At 45.6% G+C, this 16,076-nt stretch overlaps 1 protein-coding gene across 1 annotated transcript; it reads right to left on the bottom strand.

Annotated features, from left to right (window-relative positions):
- Window positions 1-889: 889 nt before the first annotated feature.
- LOC139040268 (latherin) lies at window positions 890-15,996 on the bottom strand. Its single transcript, XM_070485423.1, has 9 exons — window positions 15,865-15,996; window positions 11,259-11,372; window positions 9,930-10,074; window positions 8,178-8,282; window positions 7,102-7,251; window positions 5,274-5,355; window positions 4,579-4,642; window positions 3,318-3,397; window positions 890-1,120 (listed from the first exon to the last, which is right to left on the bottom strand). Exons 2-8 carry the CDS (start codon window positions 11,356-11,358, stop codon window positions 3,357-3,359), a joined length of 687 nt encoding a protein of 228 aa, XP_070341524.1. The 5' UTR covers window positions 11,359-11,372; window positions 15,865-15,996; the 3' UTR covers window positions 890-1,120; window positions 3,318-3,356.
- Window positions 15,997-16,076: the final 80 nt, after the last annotated feature.

Raw genomic sequence — 16,076 nt, 5'->3', positions numbered from 1 at the left:
CAAAGGGCAAAATAAGTGACTTGAGTATCCAAGGATTTAGATATCTGCAGAGGGACCTGAAACCAACACCCCATGGATACCAAGGGACAACTGTATGTGGTTTGCAGCATCCCAGACCCACCATCGCAAAGCGGAGTACAGAAATATGAGTTTGGAACCAAGAGACAAAAGCTTAATAACCAACACAGTTTATTTAAGAGAGTAAGTGATGGAATGTATCTAAAATGCTCAGAATGCCAGACATGAATCAAGGTACTGATGAGGAAGAAAGAGAGGAGGAGGAGGTGGGGAGTAGGCTGGAGTGGTCATCTAAAGTGTTAATTGCTATTAACTTGAGAAGCATGAACACTTGTTTTCACCATAAAAGAGGTCATAGATGACCTAGGGCAAGTTCTATTAAGGAGTTGAGGGAAGAAGCCAGATTATCCAAAACTGAGCAGTGGATGACGGTGAGAAAATAGAGGCAGTGAAGAGCAACATGTCTTTTGAGAAGTTTGGTGATGCAGGGAAGAAAAATGGGGTTACCAGGGCCAAGATAAATTTTTTCCCGTAAATCACAACTTTGTAGGCTGCTCCTGCCTGAGAGTACCTAAAGAACGAGTCCAACACTCTCTCTTCACAGTGAGGAGACTGTGGGCAAGAGTGGGGAGTTCCCAAGGACACAGAACCAGTTCAGAAAACATCTCAGACAAGACAGGAAGGCTAGTTCCTTAGTTTTGGGGAAACTCCAGGCCAGAGTGCTCACGTATTTCTGAGATAAAAGCTAAACTACCCAAGCATCCTCCCTTGCATTCCAAAGTTTTGTCATCATGAACGGACCCACCACCATCTCTAGCTGTTGTTTTCCCCCTGCTCACACGGCGCTATGGAAGCAGGAAAGTCCACATTTCAGGGCTGCAGAAATTTATTATGTTAAGATTACAGGGAATCAGTACAGGGATTCTGGAGAAGATTTACAGGGAAACAGCCTCCATAGCCAGGAAAGTAGAGGATCTTTGAGTCCAGGGCGGGTAATGAAACTCCAGGCAGTAGTTGAATAATCGACAGGAATATCTACGTAAATGGTGGCCCGCAGTGTGGAGGGCATTCCAGGAAGGAGACCAGTATGCAGGACCTGACTCTGCATGAGATAATCAAGATATTAGTCAACTTTGCACCCTTTCTAAGGAGGCTGTAAGTCAAAGCCGAGAGCTTCCCCCCTCCCCCACCTCGTTCACACTTGGACTGCTGTCCACTGTCCATGGTGCTAAACCAAATTTCTGTCCGGACCCCCATCCACTGCCTATCCCTGGATGACAATTTCTGTTCCCTGGACACTCATCAACTAAAATGGAGCCTCCCCTCCCCTTGGCCTATTTCACAACACAAGGATGCAAAATATTACCAGATTCCCTAATTAATCAAAAGACAGGTTTCTTACTTTTAATATTGGAAACATCCACATTTCTAAAACACTTTCTAACCACAACCAAGTATGTCTGTGGACTGAGTATGATATAGGGGCCACAATTTGGGAATTCTTTGATAGAGGGCAGCCTAGCTATTATGGTGGGGATAAAATGAGATGCTTTAGGCCTTTAAAAGTTTTCCAATTGGCAGCGAATTAGCTTAGTTCGAGCTACACTGTCCAATGTGGCAGCCACTGACCACATGTGGATATTGAGCACTTTAAATGCAGCCAGTCCAAACTGAAGTGTGCTGTAAGTATACAATAAACACTAGATAGCAAAGACTTAGTTTGAAAAGTAGACTGCAAAATATTTCATGAATAATTTTATGTTGATTCCACGTTGCCATGATATTGGATACGTTGGGTAAATAAAATATATTACTAAAATTAATATGATGTTTCTTTTTCCTTTTAAAAGTGTCATTACTAGAAAACTCAAAATCACATATGTATTCGGTGTTATACTTCTACTGGACAGAACTGATTTGGATCATTCCATAACTAAGCTAATCAACCCAAGGACATAGATTCAATAATGATGTTGGCCACTCAGTTTCTTATGTCCCCTGTCACAGACTGCACCTTCTTTGGTGGCTCAATACATCGCATGCACCTTTGTCTTCAGAAAGCATGTGTACAGTTCACTACAAACCTATCCTACCCCCTTGAGGAAGATGCCTCCATCCCCCATGACTCCTACGACCAGTTACCCAGAGCTTCTTCCCATTGTCTAGAGCACCAGGTCCTTTCTACCTCCTGTGCATTTGCACATACTATATCCTCTGCTTTCAATGGCTTTTCCCACAAAGAAACTCTTAATCATCCTTCAAAATCCAGTTGAAATTCTGCCTCCTCTATGAGGCCCTCCTGGAAATCCCCTGGAAGGACTGCTGGGTCTTGCCTCTCCACTTCCACAGAACCTTAACAAGAACACCTTACTGCACATAAAATTGCCTGTTTATTTGTCTTATCCCTTACTAGGTTGGGGGCTCTGGAGGTCAGGGGCCAGGTGTGATTCATCTTTGTAATCCTGGCACCAGGGATAAAACAGGGAATAAGATAAAGTCCTTGCCTTCATGAAGTCTACATTCTAGGAGGGGAGACAGAAAAGAAACAAGTAACATCATAGGAAGTTAGGTAGTAACGAATGTTATGAAGAAAAATGAAGCAGAATGTGGCAGTTGTGCCTTTTTTAAGAGATCTGAGATGATGACACTTGAGCAGAGTGTTTTCAGACAGACCAGTTGCAAATAAATACATATAAATGAATAAAGGCATCTCTTTTTATAGAAATCCTCCTCTTTTTCATCACCAAGTAGCATTCTTGCAAATATACCTCCTATAACTGAGCTCCTTCCACACTCCAGCCATGTTGCCCTTCTTTCTTTGCTTCAAAAAGGAAAGTTCATTCCTGCCTCAGGACTTTTGCACATGCTCGTGCTGCTGCCTGTTATATTCTTCCCTGGGTCTTGGCACAACTCCTGCCTTATCATTCAGGACTCAGCTGAAATGTCTCCTCCTTCAAGAGCCTCTGCCTGCCTATACTCTCTTAATTTGCTGCCTCTCTCTCTGCTCCTACTGCAGTCACTCTCTCTCTCACATCCGCCTACTTTGTTTCCTTCATAGTACCCACTTCCCTCTTGAATTTGGATGACTATATTTACTTCTCAGTTCATTGTGAGGATGCCCAAGAATGATCTGAGCTCCAGGAGAGCAGAATCTTTGTGTTGCCCATGGCTGTATCCCTGGCATCTAGCACACAGTAGAAGCTTACCTGAAATTTTATAAATGAATGAATGACACATTTATAATGACCCTAAAGGCCAGGCACCATCACTAAAGAGGGAAATATGTGCTGGTTTCTCACCAAATTGATACAAATGTGGCTCCTTCACTTTGGGTATACTTAGACGCTGAGGTCAACGTTCGCACGATCCAGTATCAGATCTAGAAGGCAAAATGGATACCTCAGACTGTGGGAATGAGGAAGGATCAGAGAGGCCAAAGGAGTTTCTCCCTGCTCCAGCTGGGGACAGAGCAGGGTCATGGAATGAGCCAAAGGCTTGGAGGCAGGAGGATGGGGCTAGAGTCTCTGTTTTGTCATTGGTTGTCTCTGATCACTTCACCAACAGTTTTGTGTTGCCTCATCCATACATTGGGAGCAACCACTCCCTCCCAAGCTAATCACTTAAGAGCTGTATATTGAAATAAGACAGTGGAAAAAGTTGGCATTATAGCAGTCAGAGTCCCCATTTGCCTGGAAACATCTTCAAAGTGGTGCCTAATATCAGCAGAGCAAGGGTGTTGGTCCAGCTACCCAACTCACATTTACTTTGAGTGAACCTAGGAACCAAGTTTTGGGAGCTTCAAGTCTCATCCAGATTAACTGCCTCAAGCTTCCTACTTCCTCAGTAGTGAGCTCCCTGTTAACAGAGGTGTATGGCAGAGGATAGAAAATTGCTTTCTGGGAGAGCCACCTAAAGGAAATTTAAAAAGTCTAACATCTAGCACTTGGTAGGACTAGTGAATATCCAGTGAATGAAGGAAGAGTCCTTTCAATCCAGCAACTGTACTGGTTTTCAGATTCCTGCCAGGGGCCTGAGATGCAGAGATTCAATCTTGCGTTTGTTGCTTTGGGTTCTGGCAGACGTGGAAACTTTGAGTTCTTAGTGGTAGAAACTACTGGAAGGAGGCAGTTTTTGTCTGGGCTGAAGCCAGGCCAATTTTCTGCTCCTAATGCAACATCATACAATTTAGGTGGAGGGTACAGGACTTATTGGGCAGCTTTCCTCCCCCAGAGAAGCCTCCATTTATATTTCAGCTTCTCTTGGCTTTGGACACCAGAATAGAAGTGAAACCAGCATGTACTCAGCTGGTGGTGGAGGTCCACTGGCTGGTACAGGCACAGCGCTTAACCCTGGGCGTGGCACATAGGACTCCCTCAGCAAATGACAGCTGAGTTTATTAGGATTGCTGTTATTAGGGACCATTCTGCCTCAGCAGGGAAGGGGGTTCTGGTCTGGGAGAAGTGTCAGGGTGAGGGAAGGGGACATGTGATGAAAAGGGTAAAGGAGCAGTCTGAGCTTTCTCCTTGGGTGGTATTGTCCCTTCCCACTGCCGGCACTTACTAATCAGATTATTGACCAGCTGCAGATCCAGGTTGGAGACCAATGAATTAAGGGTAGGACAAAGCTGAAAGACAAGGAAATATGCAAGGGTCAGGAGGAGGACTCTACCAATGGAGCCTAAGTGGTGGTAGTCAAAGTAAGTTCTCCTTCTGAGCCAACCCATTGTAGAAAACAACCAGGTAGAGAGTTTTGGAGGATTGACTGCCCTGGGGTCACACAACAGCTGAGCCATTTGGCAGCTATATGACTTGGTAAGTCATTGACCCTCTCTGCAACTTTTTCTTTAGTCTGGAAACTGGAGATGCTATTGTTACCTAGAGTATGAGATTGTTAGGAGGATGAGATGAGAAAATTCACACAAGAAACTTAGCACCGTGTCTGCATGCTTAGTGATGTTAGGTGCTAATTTCATGATTACTTATACTTATCTTACAGATAAGGAACCTGAGTCTTGGAGAGGCTTATCAAATCACCTCTGGTCACATGGATGCTGATTTTGACTTGAAGAATGAAATAATGTCTATGAAGTACTTTACCAGTGCTTGGTTGCAGAATGGGAGCTTAATAAATACCACTTCCTCTCTCTCTAACTCTCCTTCCTGGGAGATATTCCTCCAGTTTATTAAGAGGATCCAACCCACCAAGCTCTGGTTCTCAGACTCAAAAACAGAAGTGATCTGGGTTTGTATACTTACTTCTGCTCCCAAATCCTCAGTTATGAAGTTTCCCAGGGCGTTTTCTATGGTTCCCAAAACAGCATTTACCGTCAAGCTGAGTCTAAATAAAGAGTGAAAGAAGTTGGTAGAACAGATTATTTTTCCCAAACTCTCCTTTCTTCACATCGGTTCTTTGCTCAATTGGGCCCAAGTTACTCAAAGTCCACTCCTTGTTTCCACAGCCCTCCATGACTCGGTCTTGCCCTTCTACACTGACCTACCTCTCAGGGCTCCTTAAAATTAATGTTTCAATTTAAATCACCTCTCCCTCATCACTATTCACATCATTCTCTTTGTGCCTATTTTGTTTCTCTTTCTTGGAATGCCTTCTTCAGCTTCTAGCACCCTTTTAGGTCCAGCCAACTGGCTTCCTCCAGAAAGCCCTTCCTGACTGCTCCAGCCAACTCTGAGGTCTCTCTTTGCTGTGCACTTTCCCATTTCTCTGATTATCTAATGCTCCAATAGAAATTATCTCCCCGGCCGGGTGGTCATGCCTTCATGGAAGGAATAGTATAATATCATCTTCAGTTGGGGGAGATGAGAAAGAAGCAGTAAATAGCAGTGTAAGGGTGTCTTCGTGTACCTGACTCAATCCCGAATCCTTATAGTTTAGGGCACGTCTGTCTAATTCTCAGGCAAAGGGTTTGTGTCTTTATCCTATAAGGAGCTTGCACATAAATCAACTAACCTACCACTTCCAGTCTCAAGTCTCATATTTCACTTAAAGGAAGGACTTGTTTTCTTCAACAAATCAAAAGACATGGGAGCAGTATTCACAGAGTTTTCCTAGGGAGAGATGGCTGTGAGTCAAGGATGCCATATCTGGCCTGGTTCTCTCTTATGTTTGAACATGAGAGAAGGACATTACCAGATCTGCAAGGGCTCAGAAAGGATTATATACTCAGATCTTTCTTGAAACAGTGAGCAACTAGGAGATGAATCAAAATAAAGAATTCATGAATGGAGAAGACAGGGTATAAAAGGGATTGGTGATGACCATTGGATTCAGTTAATTGTGGATTTCGGCCTAAATTTTTAAAAAGTGGTACAAAAGAAGATTGTAAAAAAAGATATTGTAAATTTAGAAGAAAACATTAAAACCTTGGTTAATTAAAAAGGGCAAACCTCTGAAAACAGGTTCTGTGAAGAGGAAATGTCACAGACTAATAAACAAGTGATAAAATCTTTGCTCTCCTGGTAGTCCAGAAATGAAACTAACGGCATCCATGGGACTTTCTATCCACTGAAGAGAAAAGTTGTGAAGATGAGCACAGCTGGTGGTGATTGGATGTGGGGTGGAATTGACCAGTGCCAGCTGGACGGTGTCACTTAGTTCAGTTCTGTTGGGGAGGGTTGAGATAAGTGATTGGGCATGCCTTAACACTATTATATGCCTTAAAGCTTAAAAGTTGCAAAACTGTTCATACTTTTTCAGTAGTTTTAGGAATCTACAATAAGGAAACAATTCTATTTTGGGGAAATCTTCCTGTACCAAAAGTTTCAGGATTATTTATAATAGCCAAAGATTTGGAAATAACCTAAATGTCAACCATTAATCGAGTGATCCTGCTTTCTTTCTCCTCAGGACTATTCAGTGAACGTCTTTTCATGTCACTGAAATTATTGTTCCTATAATAAATGAAATTTTAAATTAGCCTAAAACTCTATTTGTAAGACACACATCCCCATTTGCACAAAAGGCTGATTTGGGAAGGTATTGTTTTCCTAGTGACATCCTTCAGGTGAGCCCTCTTGGGGGCTTCATCATGATCAGCTGGACACGGAGAGAGAAAGATGGAGAACTCACGGATTTCCAGATTGGAGCTCTATAGCCCTAGGTAAGAGGCTGCAATGCCCAAAGGCGAGTCGGTATTTGCCATCTTCGTCGCTCTCCAACTGAAGCTGGACTCTTATATCTGTCCGCACGTAAAGTGTGAGGGGTTCAAGAATCAGGAGCCTGTTGGAGGGAAGAGTTAAGGCTGGTGGGAGAGAACCTCAGAACTTACTACACCCTCATTTGTTTCTAGAACAAGGGTTCCCCGTGTTTGCACAGAAACCTCAATATCACCCTGTTAACATCACTTCCTCATTTTTCAAAAGAAATTATTTAGGGCTGGAGAATGGGAGTGGCTGTCTCTGAGGAATGCATCCACCACTGGTTAAACCAGACAGCTCTGCATTCGGGCATCTAACTGATACTCACCACCTCTGTCTTGGGGGGCAGTTAGAACGGAAAAGGTTGATTCTATGGATAGCATCCTATCAAAACTGAGAATCTGTGACCTTGGAATGTACTCTTTTAGAGGTCTCGAACTCCACTGCCTCAAGTGCCAGGCTTGAAGTGGAAACAAATGAAGTCGACCAGGGACTAATTTCACAGAGAGAGGTGGAGGTTGTGATGAACCGAAGAATGCCTACCCTCTCTGAAAATACACCATGCAGGCCAAACAAAACATACCTATGGGCAATCACCAGACACATCTAGGCAATGGTGCCAAGGAGTGCTGGGGTCTAGAGCAGGTTCTGTGTTCCTGTCTTGAGTCACATTCCATCAGAGCTGAGTGGGCTCATGAAGTCCAGATAGACGAAGGTGGGGGCTCTCAGGATGAAGCAGGGGGAGGACACCTGCTCAAGCCCCTGCTTTCCCTAGAGTGGCCCCCACGCCAGAAGCATTCGCGTACTCTGCAGACTCCCAGTTTTACATGTAGGGTGACTGAGGTCCAGAGAGGGTGGGGATTTTGCCTCGGCCACACAATGAGTCTTCCTGAGACTGTGTGGAGATCCTTTAGTTATGGCTGCTTCCCACATCCCTGCACACCTGTGCAAAAGGAGATGGAGCTGTACGTGGAACTTGCTGTTATGTAAAGTAGAGCTGTTACTTACTTTAGATATACGGACAATTCCAATGGTATCCATATGTCGATCCCCTTGCTATCAGGAGAAAACTCAAGGGAGAGTTGAAGGAGTCGAGCGTCTTGCAACTTGATCCTGGGTGAAGAAATACACAAAGGGGAAAAGTTGAGGCTCCAGGTGCAGGTGGATCCACCTTTCTGTAAAGGCAGGTCCCCTGCAGAGCAGAAGCTGATTGTATGCAAAGCCGGTTACTCACTTACCAATCATGTAATTTATTGCACAGCTACTATGTGTTATAAGCACTGGGAATACAGCCCTGAGCAAAAAGAATCTCTTGCCTTGATGCATTCCAGAATAATCCTGTCCAGCCCTTTGACCAGTGCCAAGCAGGCTGGAATAAATGAGTGAGTAAATAATAAGTTAAAGACCAAAAGCCATAGATAGTACATGCTTGGGGAGAGTGTATATGTAGAAAACAATAAGCGCAGTAAATGAATACATATCGAATGTGCCAGGTGATAGGTGCTGTGAAGAAAAGGCCCTGCAGAATCAGGTGATAGAGGGTGACATTGGCAAGAGTAGAATTTTAGACAGGGGAGTCAGGGACAGCTTCTCAACGGAGAGAACATTTGGGCAGATTCATGAATCAAGTGAGGATACAAGTCATGAGGAGAGACAGGGGAAGGAAGGTCCAGGCAGAAGACAGAGCAAGTGCAAAGGCCCTGAGGCTGGAACTTAGCTGGCGTGTTTGAGGAGAAGCAACAGGCTCAGTGTGACTGGTGGGCAATGGGTGAGGGGAGGATAGTAGGAGAAGAGGTGAGACAGATAATCAGGGCCAGATCTCATGGAGCCTTGTGGGCCAACAATAAGGACTTTGGGTTCGGTTCTGAGAGCAAACAGAGCGTTTGGGCCAAGGAGTTATGGAGTCTGTCCTACTTCTTAGAAAGATTCTTCTGGATACTAGTGGCAGAGAATGGAGAGGAGGAGCTTGAAGTGGAAGCAGGGGGATCCAGGACAGTAAGTCAGGGGGAAGATGGTGGAGGCTCAGACCAGAGGAGGAGGAACAAAGGCTCAGATGCCTGGGTGTGTTTCGAAGGCAGAGCTGGCAGTGCTTGCTGACACACTCGTACAGTGTGAGAGGAAGAGAGGAGCCAAGGGCAGTGTCAAGATTGTTGGCCAGAACACCTGGGTGAGCGGAGCTGTCGTGAGCTAAGATGAGCTAGGTGGGGGAGGAGCAGACTGGAGTGGGGATGAGGGTGGGGCTTAGCAGTTGAGTCTTGGACACATTTAGACAAGTGAGCTGAGACACTCTGGTGGTCAGATAGCACTGATTATCATGGTTACCACGTTATCATTGTAGAGGATGTTGTTATTGTTATCACCCATTGGAGGCTTAGTGAGGGCAGGGATCTGTGCAAGAATTTTACACATATTATTCACTTAATATTCACAACAGTCCTCTGGGGGGTAGATGCTGTAATTCCCCATTCCCCAGGGGCAGAAGTTGAGGTTCAGAGAGAGGAAGAGATCGACAGTGCTCCCAAGATGATGAGCAGCCATTCTCTTCCCAGACAAAGGGCCTGAACCCCCGTCTTCAGCACCTCCTCAGCTCTTCCCTCCACCCCCAGTGGGGACTTCTCTCAACCAGTGGATTTCAGGCCTTCAGAGCTGGAAGGGCTTTCACTGACGGGAGGATCACTGCAGACTCAGAAATGTGGGTAGAGATCTAACCGACAAACCAGGACAGTCTGGACCTGTGGGTGGTGATCAGAGGCCACTCACTCTGCATTGCTGGGCCCCAGGAGAGGGCCAACCAGGATGTTCAGGAGGCCTGTTACTTGATCGAGGATGGTGTTCAATAATCCTTCTAAGTTAATTGCATTCAGGAGAGAAAGGAAGTTCCCGTCGAGGAGTCCTTGGGTCAAAGCTGAAAGACATGGGCCCCCAAAACCCAATTAGACATTTAGATGCCAAAGATTCTGAGACACAACCCTGACCTCTGAGTGTGTCCCACACGCAGCGCTTACTCTTCATCCATCTGGTCTCTCTGGCCTGCTTGGTGCTGGACCAACTTCCAGACACAATCATTTGGCAAAGATTCACAGGGGCCCACTATGTGCCAGGGCCGTGCCAGGGGATGGGCTGCACCAGCAAGAACAGGCAGAGCTCTCTGCCCTCGTGGAGCTGGCATCCTAGTGAGGATGAGGAGAGACTGACGATAAGGCATTGAGTAAAGGGACACGAGGAGATCCGTTCAGGAGATAGGCTGGCTTCAAAACAGTCAGCAACTAGCTCGGCCTGCACACTGACAGATCAGAAAGGACATCAGCCATAGCTCTGTAGCCTGGTCCTGGGGCTCCTGGGCTATGCCAGGTGTTAACTCTTTGGATTTTGGTTGGTGAGGAGTCTGGAGTCCTGGGGGTGAAGCTGGGGTGGTTGGGGTGATGAGGGGGAGCAACCTGGAGTGTCTCTGTGCAGGGGCTATTTCCCAAGGAATATAGAAAACAATCTTCACTATTTTAATCACCACGGCCATACTGGTACTTTCTGCTGCATGCTATTTCCATCTATGAGGGAACATTAAAAGGCAGAGTGAGGGACTGAGAGTACTGGGTGAGGGTGCTAATTTATGCAGGGAGGGCAAGGATTGTCTTTCCACAGATGGGACATTTTAGCAGAGACCTGAAGGAAGGGAAGGAGCCATGTTGATAGTTAAAGGAAGAGTGTTTCAGGCAGAGGGAATAGCAAGTGCAAAGGTCCTGGGGTGTGCTTAATGTGTTGAGGAGGTTACTGCAGCAGGAGGGCAGTGAGTGAGGGTGGGGTGGTCGGAGAGGTGAGCAGGGGCCAATCCAGGTAGGGTTGTGTCCTTTGGTGGTGGGTCTTAATAGATGAAGCAGAGCAAAGGGACAGGAAAGAAGGGCATCTTGGGAGAAGTGGATTAAATATATTAAGGTATCGATGATCAGAACAGCTAATGATTAATGGTGTTAACTGTGTCCCAGGCATTATGCTAACAAGAACTTAACCCACATTGGCTCACAGCCTGGACTTCTAGGAGAGGCCTATGTGTCTGGCAAGGTCAAGCATGACCCAAAGGTAGGACAGTCTCACCATCGGTGATCTGGGAAGAAACTTCAGGTGGGATCTGTTGAGCAGAGGACGGGACAAGGAGCCCACAGAGGAGAACGAAGAGGCAGGAGACCTTCAGCATCTTGAGTGATGTCCCTGTGAGGGAATAGGGCAGAGAGGGTCAGTGGTGGGGTCATTCTCTGAGCGGGTCTCCCCAGGGCTTGGATCTGGGGTGGTCAAAGAACTCATGTGGACCCATTCTACAGATGGGGCCGCTGAGGCTCATAGGAGACATGCTTCTCCTCATAGTACAGAGCAAGAAACAGAGGGACCAGCCCAAGGCCACACAATCCATACTGGTACCCAAGCGAGGTGGACATACACCTTTTCCTGTAGGGACACAGCCTTCTGTAGGCTGCTCACTGCCCCTGTGAGAGGCTGCGCAATGTTGTAGTTACGAGAACAGTCTCTGAATCCCTCCACCTCTTACCAGATGTGGGATTTAGGGCAAATTCCTCCACCTCATGACATTGTGTGCAGGACATATTCTCATTCCCCAGGGAGATGTTGGTGGTGACGTGCACTGGCTTCAGAGTCAGACATGCCAGCTCTGCCACCTGCTTGCTGAATAACTTTGGCAACACAGACCCTTAGAGTTTCAGCATTCTTATCTGGAAAATGTGGATGATACGTACCCATCCCTTCTCCTCAGCCTCGTCTTAAGCACTGAGCACAGCACCAAGCACATCAGAAGTGTTCCATAAATGACTGCCATTATGCTATGAGTTTTATGGTCATGATGATTCTCATTTGGTGATTCAAGGACTTATCTTCCTGAGTTGGTGGGAAACGGTAGGCTCAGCAGCGTGGGCATGTCCCTCTGGCTGAGAGAGGGTTAGTCTAGAGCATGTGGAGACTGTGCTACAGTTTGCAGTGCTTCTGGGTTGGGACCCTCCATTTACATTATGTGTTCCCTGGGCTGGGATTGGTCCTCAGGACCTTGACGCTCACCTCACATCCCTTGATGGGACAAGGACATTCATGCACTTTTGGTGGGACTTCCTGGGGTTTCAGCCAAATGACACTGCAAACAGCCCTTACTGGGATCTGAGACTAACAGGTAGAAGCTGGCAGGGCCCAATGCTCTCTTTAGACACCTGACAGATTCAGGACAGTCCCTAAGCCCATTCCTGGTCACTAATCCTGTGTAAAGTTACCCTTTTGGTTTAGTATTTTAACTTTGATGGTCTGTTTTTAGACAAGAAGAACAATTAGAAAAAGATACATACAAAGAAAGAAAAAGGTAAATAAAAATCAATCCTCAGAGATAACTTCTGTTGTCTCTTCTTTCAGAAGTTTTTCTTTATATTATGCATACATGCACATGCATTCATGAAACATTATGAAAAACCTCGATTTTCCTGCCATGCTCGCATAGAATTACTCGGTAAAATAGCAGCACATCATGACTATCTTGTTACTTCCTTCTCTGCAGAATAGTCTAACGTGTGGATTGACCAATGTTCATTCCATCAGCCTCCTCCTTTCGGCATTTCTGTTATGTGTAGCTTCACGTTATCATTCCAAACGACACTGGGATGATCACACCTGGGATTTTTCCTGACTCACCTGCCACAATACCGACCTAGGAAGCATTTTCTGGGAATACCCAGACCTGAAGTTGTGTTTGTAAGGGTACAAGCATTTCCTGTGTGGAACCTCCTCATCCTATCCCTGAGCCTCAAATGAGTGGTTACAAAGTCCCACTGAGATCTCAATTCACATTCCAGCTGCAGAGTTCTGGTTTGGGTCATGACAGAGTACTGACTGACCGTCCCACTGAAATCCACTAAAAGAATGGAAATATATAGAACAATGGTTTGAGATATTGGTGAGCAACAATGCAGGTACAATTTGAGAGCCTATTGTTCTTGAGAAAAGGATATCACTCACGGTGAGCTCTGAATTCACCCCAACTTCTGCCTGAGGTCGTTTCCCAAATTGCCATATGGGGAAATAGAGTCCAAGCAAAAGGGCCTGTCTTACGGGACTGAGAAGGCAGAAATTGGAATCTGGGGCCTTTAGAGTATCTGGGACTTAAGGAGCAAAGTCTCACAGAGGAAGGCGGCACAGAGAAGGGGCCTTGAAACAGGTGGACAGATGTCCTCAACTCACTGGACTACTCTTCAGCTCTCCTGTGCAGTGTGAAACTTGCAATACTGTGATTTATAATAAGAAATATATATTTGCTGTTTGTCCCTGTTCCTGGCACAGAGCTCCTCAAACCCTTGGAATTTCCTAAGTGACGAAAGCAACAAAGGTGCCTTGATATTCCTAAAAGGCCCTTTCAACCACACCTGAGTTTATGTTAATAAGGTGGCTTTTGGAAAGCACCTGAGGAGGAAGGCTCATTGCCAGTGGAGCCAACCACGTGATAGAGGGTTGGAACTTTCCATCCCACTCCCTGAGCTCTGGGGAAGGGGAGAGGGGCTGGATGTTCAATCCATCACCAATGGCCAACAATTTGATCAATCATGACTGTGTGATGAAGCCCCATAAAGTCCCAAGAGGACAGGATTCAGAGACCTCCTGGGTTGGTGAACACGTGGAGATTTGGGGAAAGTTGTGCACCCAGAAAGCATGGAAACCCCAAGTCTCTTACCACATACATTGCCCTACACATCTCTTCCATCTGCCTGTTCCTAAGCTGTATCCTTTTATAATAAACCGGTAATCTAGTGAGTAAAACGTTTGAGTTCTGTGAGCCGCTCTAGTGAAGTAATTGGACCCAAGGAGGGGGTTGTGGGGAAACTCTAATTTATAGCCAGTCAGTCAGAAGCAGAGGTGACAACCTGGACTTGCAGTGACATCTGAAATAGAGGGCAGTCTTGTGGGAATGAGCCTTTAAGTATAGAATCTGATGCTATCTCTGGGGAGATACTGTCAGAATTGAGTTGAATTGTAAGACACCCAGCTGGTGTCGGAGAATGGCTTGGTGGTGTGGGGAAATTCACACAGTGGAGCTGGTGTCAGAATCATTAGACTTTAAGACTAGAAAACATTCATCAGAAAACAGCAGCTGAAAGTTAGAAAGCTGAGCAGAGATTTCAGCATCTCTGTTGCGTGGTACTGGGGAGACACTGGTTAGAGTTCTGGTTGGAGTTCAGACCCCACTGAGATGACACCTTGAGCTTTCAGTTGACAACCAGAAGACTGCTGTCTTCTGGGAGAAAGGACTATGGCCCAGAAATAAAGGGTCCTCCTGAGGCATAAGAACAAAACCACAATAATTCCACCCTAATAAAACAGAAATCTAAGCCTCAGCAGGACGAAAGCAATCCACTTATACCCTATCTTTCTGCTATCTCCCTTCCTCCTTGGAAAAAGACAATATCATTCAGAGCCTCTACAATTTTTCATCATGATGTCCAGCATCTAATAAAACCTTACAAGGCATTCTACAAAAAAAAAAAAAAGACAAATGAACTAAAATCCAAGAAATTAAAATACGCAATATAACAGACCCACAGGTGATTCAAATATTCAAATATTGAGCAAACAATAGGGCAAGCAGCCCACAGACGATAAGAAGGAGGCCTGAGACCTTCCACATCTTGGGGTAGGACCTTTGCGGATCCCAGGTAAATAGGGTCTGTTTCAGGGCCACTCTGGGAGATTCTCTACAGAGCTGACGGAGTTTCAGGGGGCGGGGAACCAAAGGACTCATCTAGGCTTCTTCCTACCCACCCCAATAACCATTTTACAGATGGGAAACTGAGGCTTAGAGTAAGTTACGCTTTTCCTGAGGCCACCTATAGTTAGTGACTGAAACTTGTCTCTCCTGCCTTTTAGTTGTGTATACTTATCCTGCGCCTCACTAAATAAAGTTACTATAAGGATTCAACAAGCATTTTGAAAACTGCTTAGCCCAGTGCCGCTAAATGGGAGCTAATTTTGGATGGGCAAATTAACATTTCTCTTTATCCCTCCCTGGTCCTGATAGTGCCTTTGGAATATTCACAGACTAACACAACCTGAAGAAGAGTGTGGCCAGAGGGCATCTGTGGATGCCCAAAGAGTGCTGGGAGTCTATACTAAATCCTTGCAAGAGCCCTGTCCTATGAGACAAATATTGATACTCCTATTTTAAAGAGTGGAAAATGGAAGGTTGGAGAGCAAAGGGCACTTGTCCATTCTTCCCTCTTTCTTTACAGAAACTTTTTATTTTTGAGGGCAGAAATGGGCCTAACAAAGAAGCTTTCTTTCCCAACCTTCTTTGCAACCGGGGATAGTCAATGAGATATAAATGGAAGGTGTAGGCTAAGGCTTCTAAAAAAGTTCTTTAAGGTGGTCGGACCCAGCTTTTGTTTTCTTCTCCTGCTTTTTCCTGATTGGATATCAGACATGATGTTTGGAGCTCAGCAGCTGTTTTATCAGCATGAAGATCAAAGCCACAACCTGGGGTAGCAGAGGGAAGAGCAGTGTAACAGCCTACCTGTGGATCTCTCGTCATTATTTAAGCCACTATTTTTCACGTTCTGTGCTAGAACCAATCACCACTTGCAACCGGTACATTTAACAAAATCTTTACTATGGTTTGGCATCTGGTAAAAAGGCAGGTTGCAGAGTGTCATTACATTGTGCTCACCTGGATTTCTCCTGTGTGCTGTAGAGATGCCCTGAGTCTCCGTCTGTTGATTCCCGATGGACTCTGCAGTGGGGCAGACTTTATAAATGGCCAGTGACCTCGTTGTTGGGGGAGATGTGGCACTGGATGATGGACAGCCAGGAGACTGAGGAGAAGCCCTCGTTCTTACCACGCCCATCCAACACGTCCAAAGCAAACATTCTTGCATAGAA

Source organism: Equus asinus, chromosome 15, assembly GCF_041296235.1.
Source record: "Equus asinus isolate D_3611 breed Donkey chromosome 15, EquAss-T2T_v2, whole genome shotgun sequence".
NCBI lineage: Eukaryota > Metazoa > Chordata > Mammalia > Perissodactyla > Equidae > Equus > Equus asinus.
The sequence above is the reverse complement of the archived record's forward strand: the minus strand, read 5'-3'. Positions and strand labels throughout refer to the sequence as shown.

What these genes read in the sequence shown, in the direction of transcription:
- LOC139040268 (XM_070485423.1), bottom strand. Translation starts at nt 11,358, where the DNA reads ATGCTGAAGGTCTCCTGCCTCTTCGTTCTCCTCTGTGGGCTCCTTGTC. An exon ending in CTGGGGCCCAGCAATGCAGA is followed by an intron (nt 8,283 to 9,929) that starts GTGAGTGGCCTC and finishes TTCTTCACCCAG; the next exon opens with GATCAAGTTGCAAGACGCTC. An exon ending in GAGCTCCAATCTGGAAATCC is followed by an intron (nt 5,356 to 7,101) that starts GTGAGTTCTCCA and finishes CTCTTTATTTAG; the next exon opens with ACTCAGCTTGACGGTAAATG.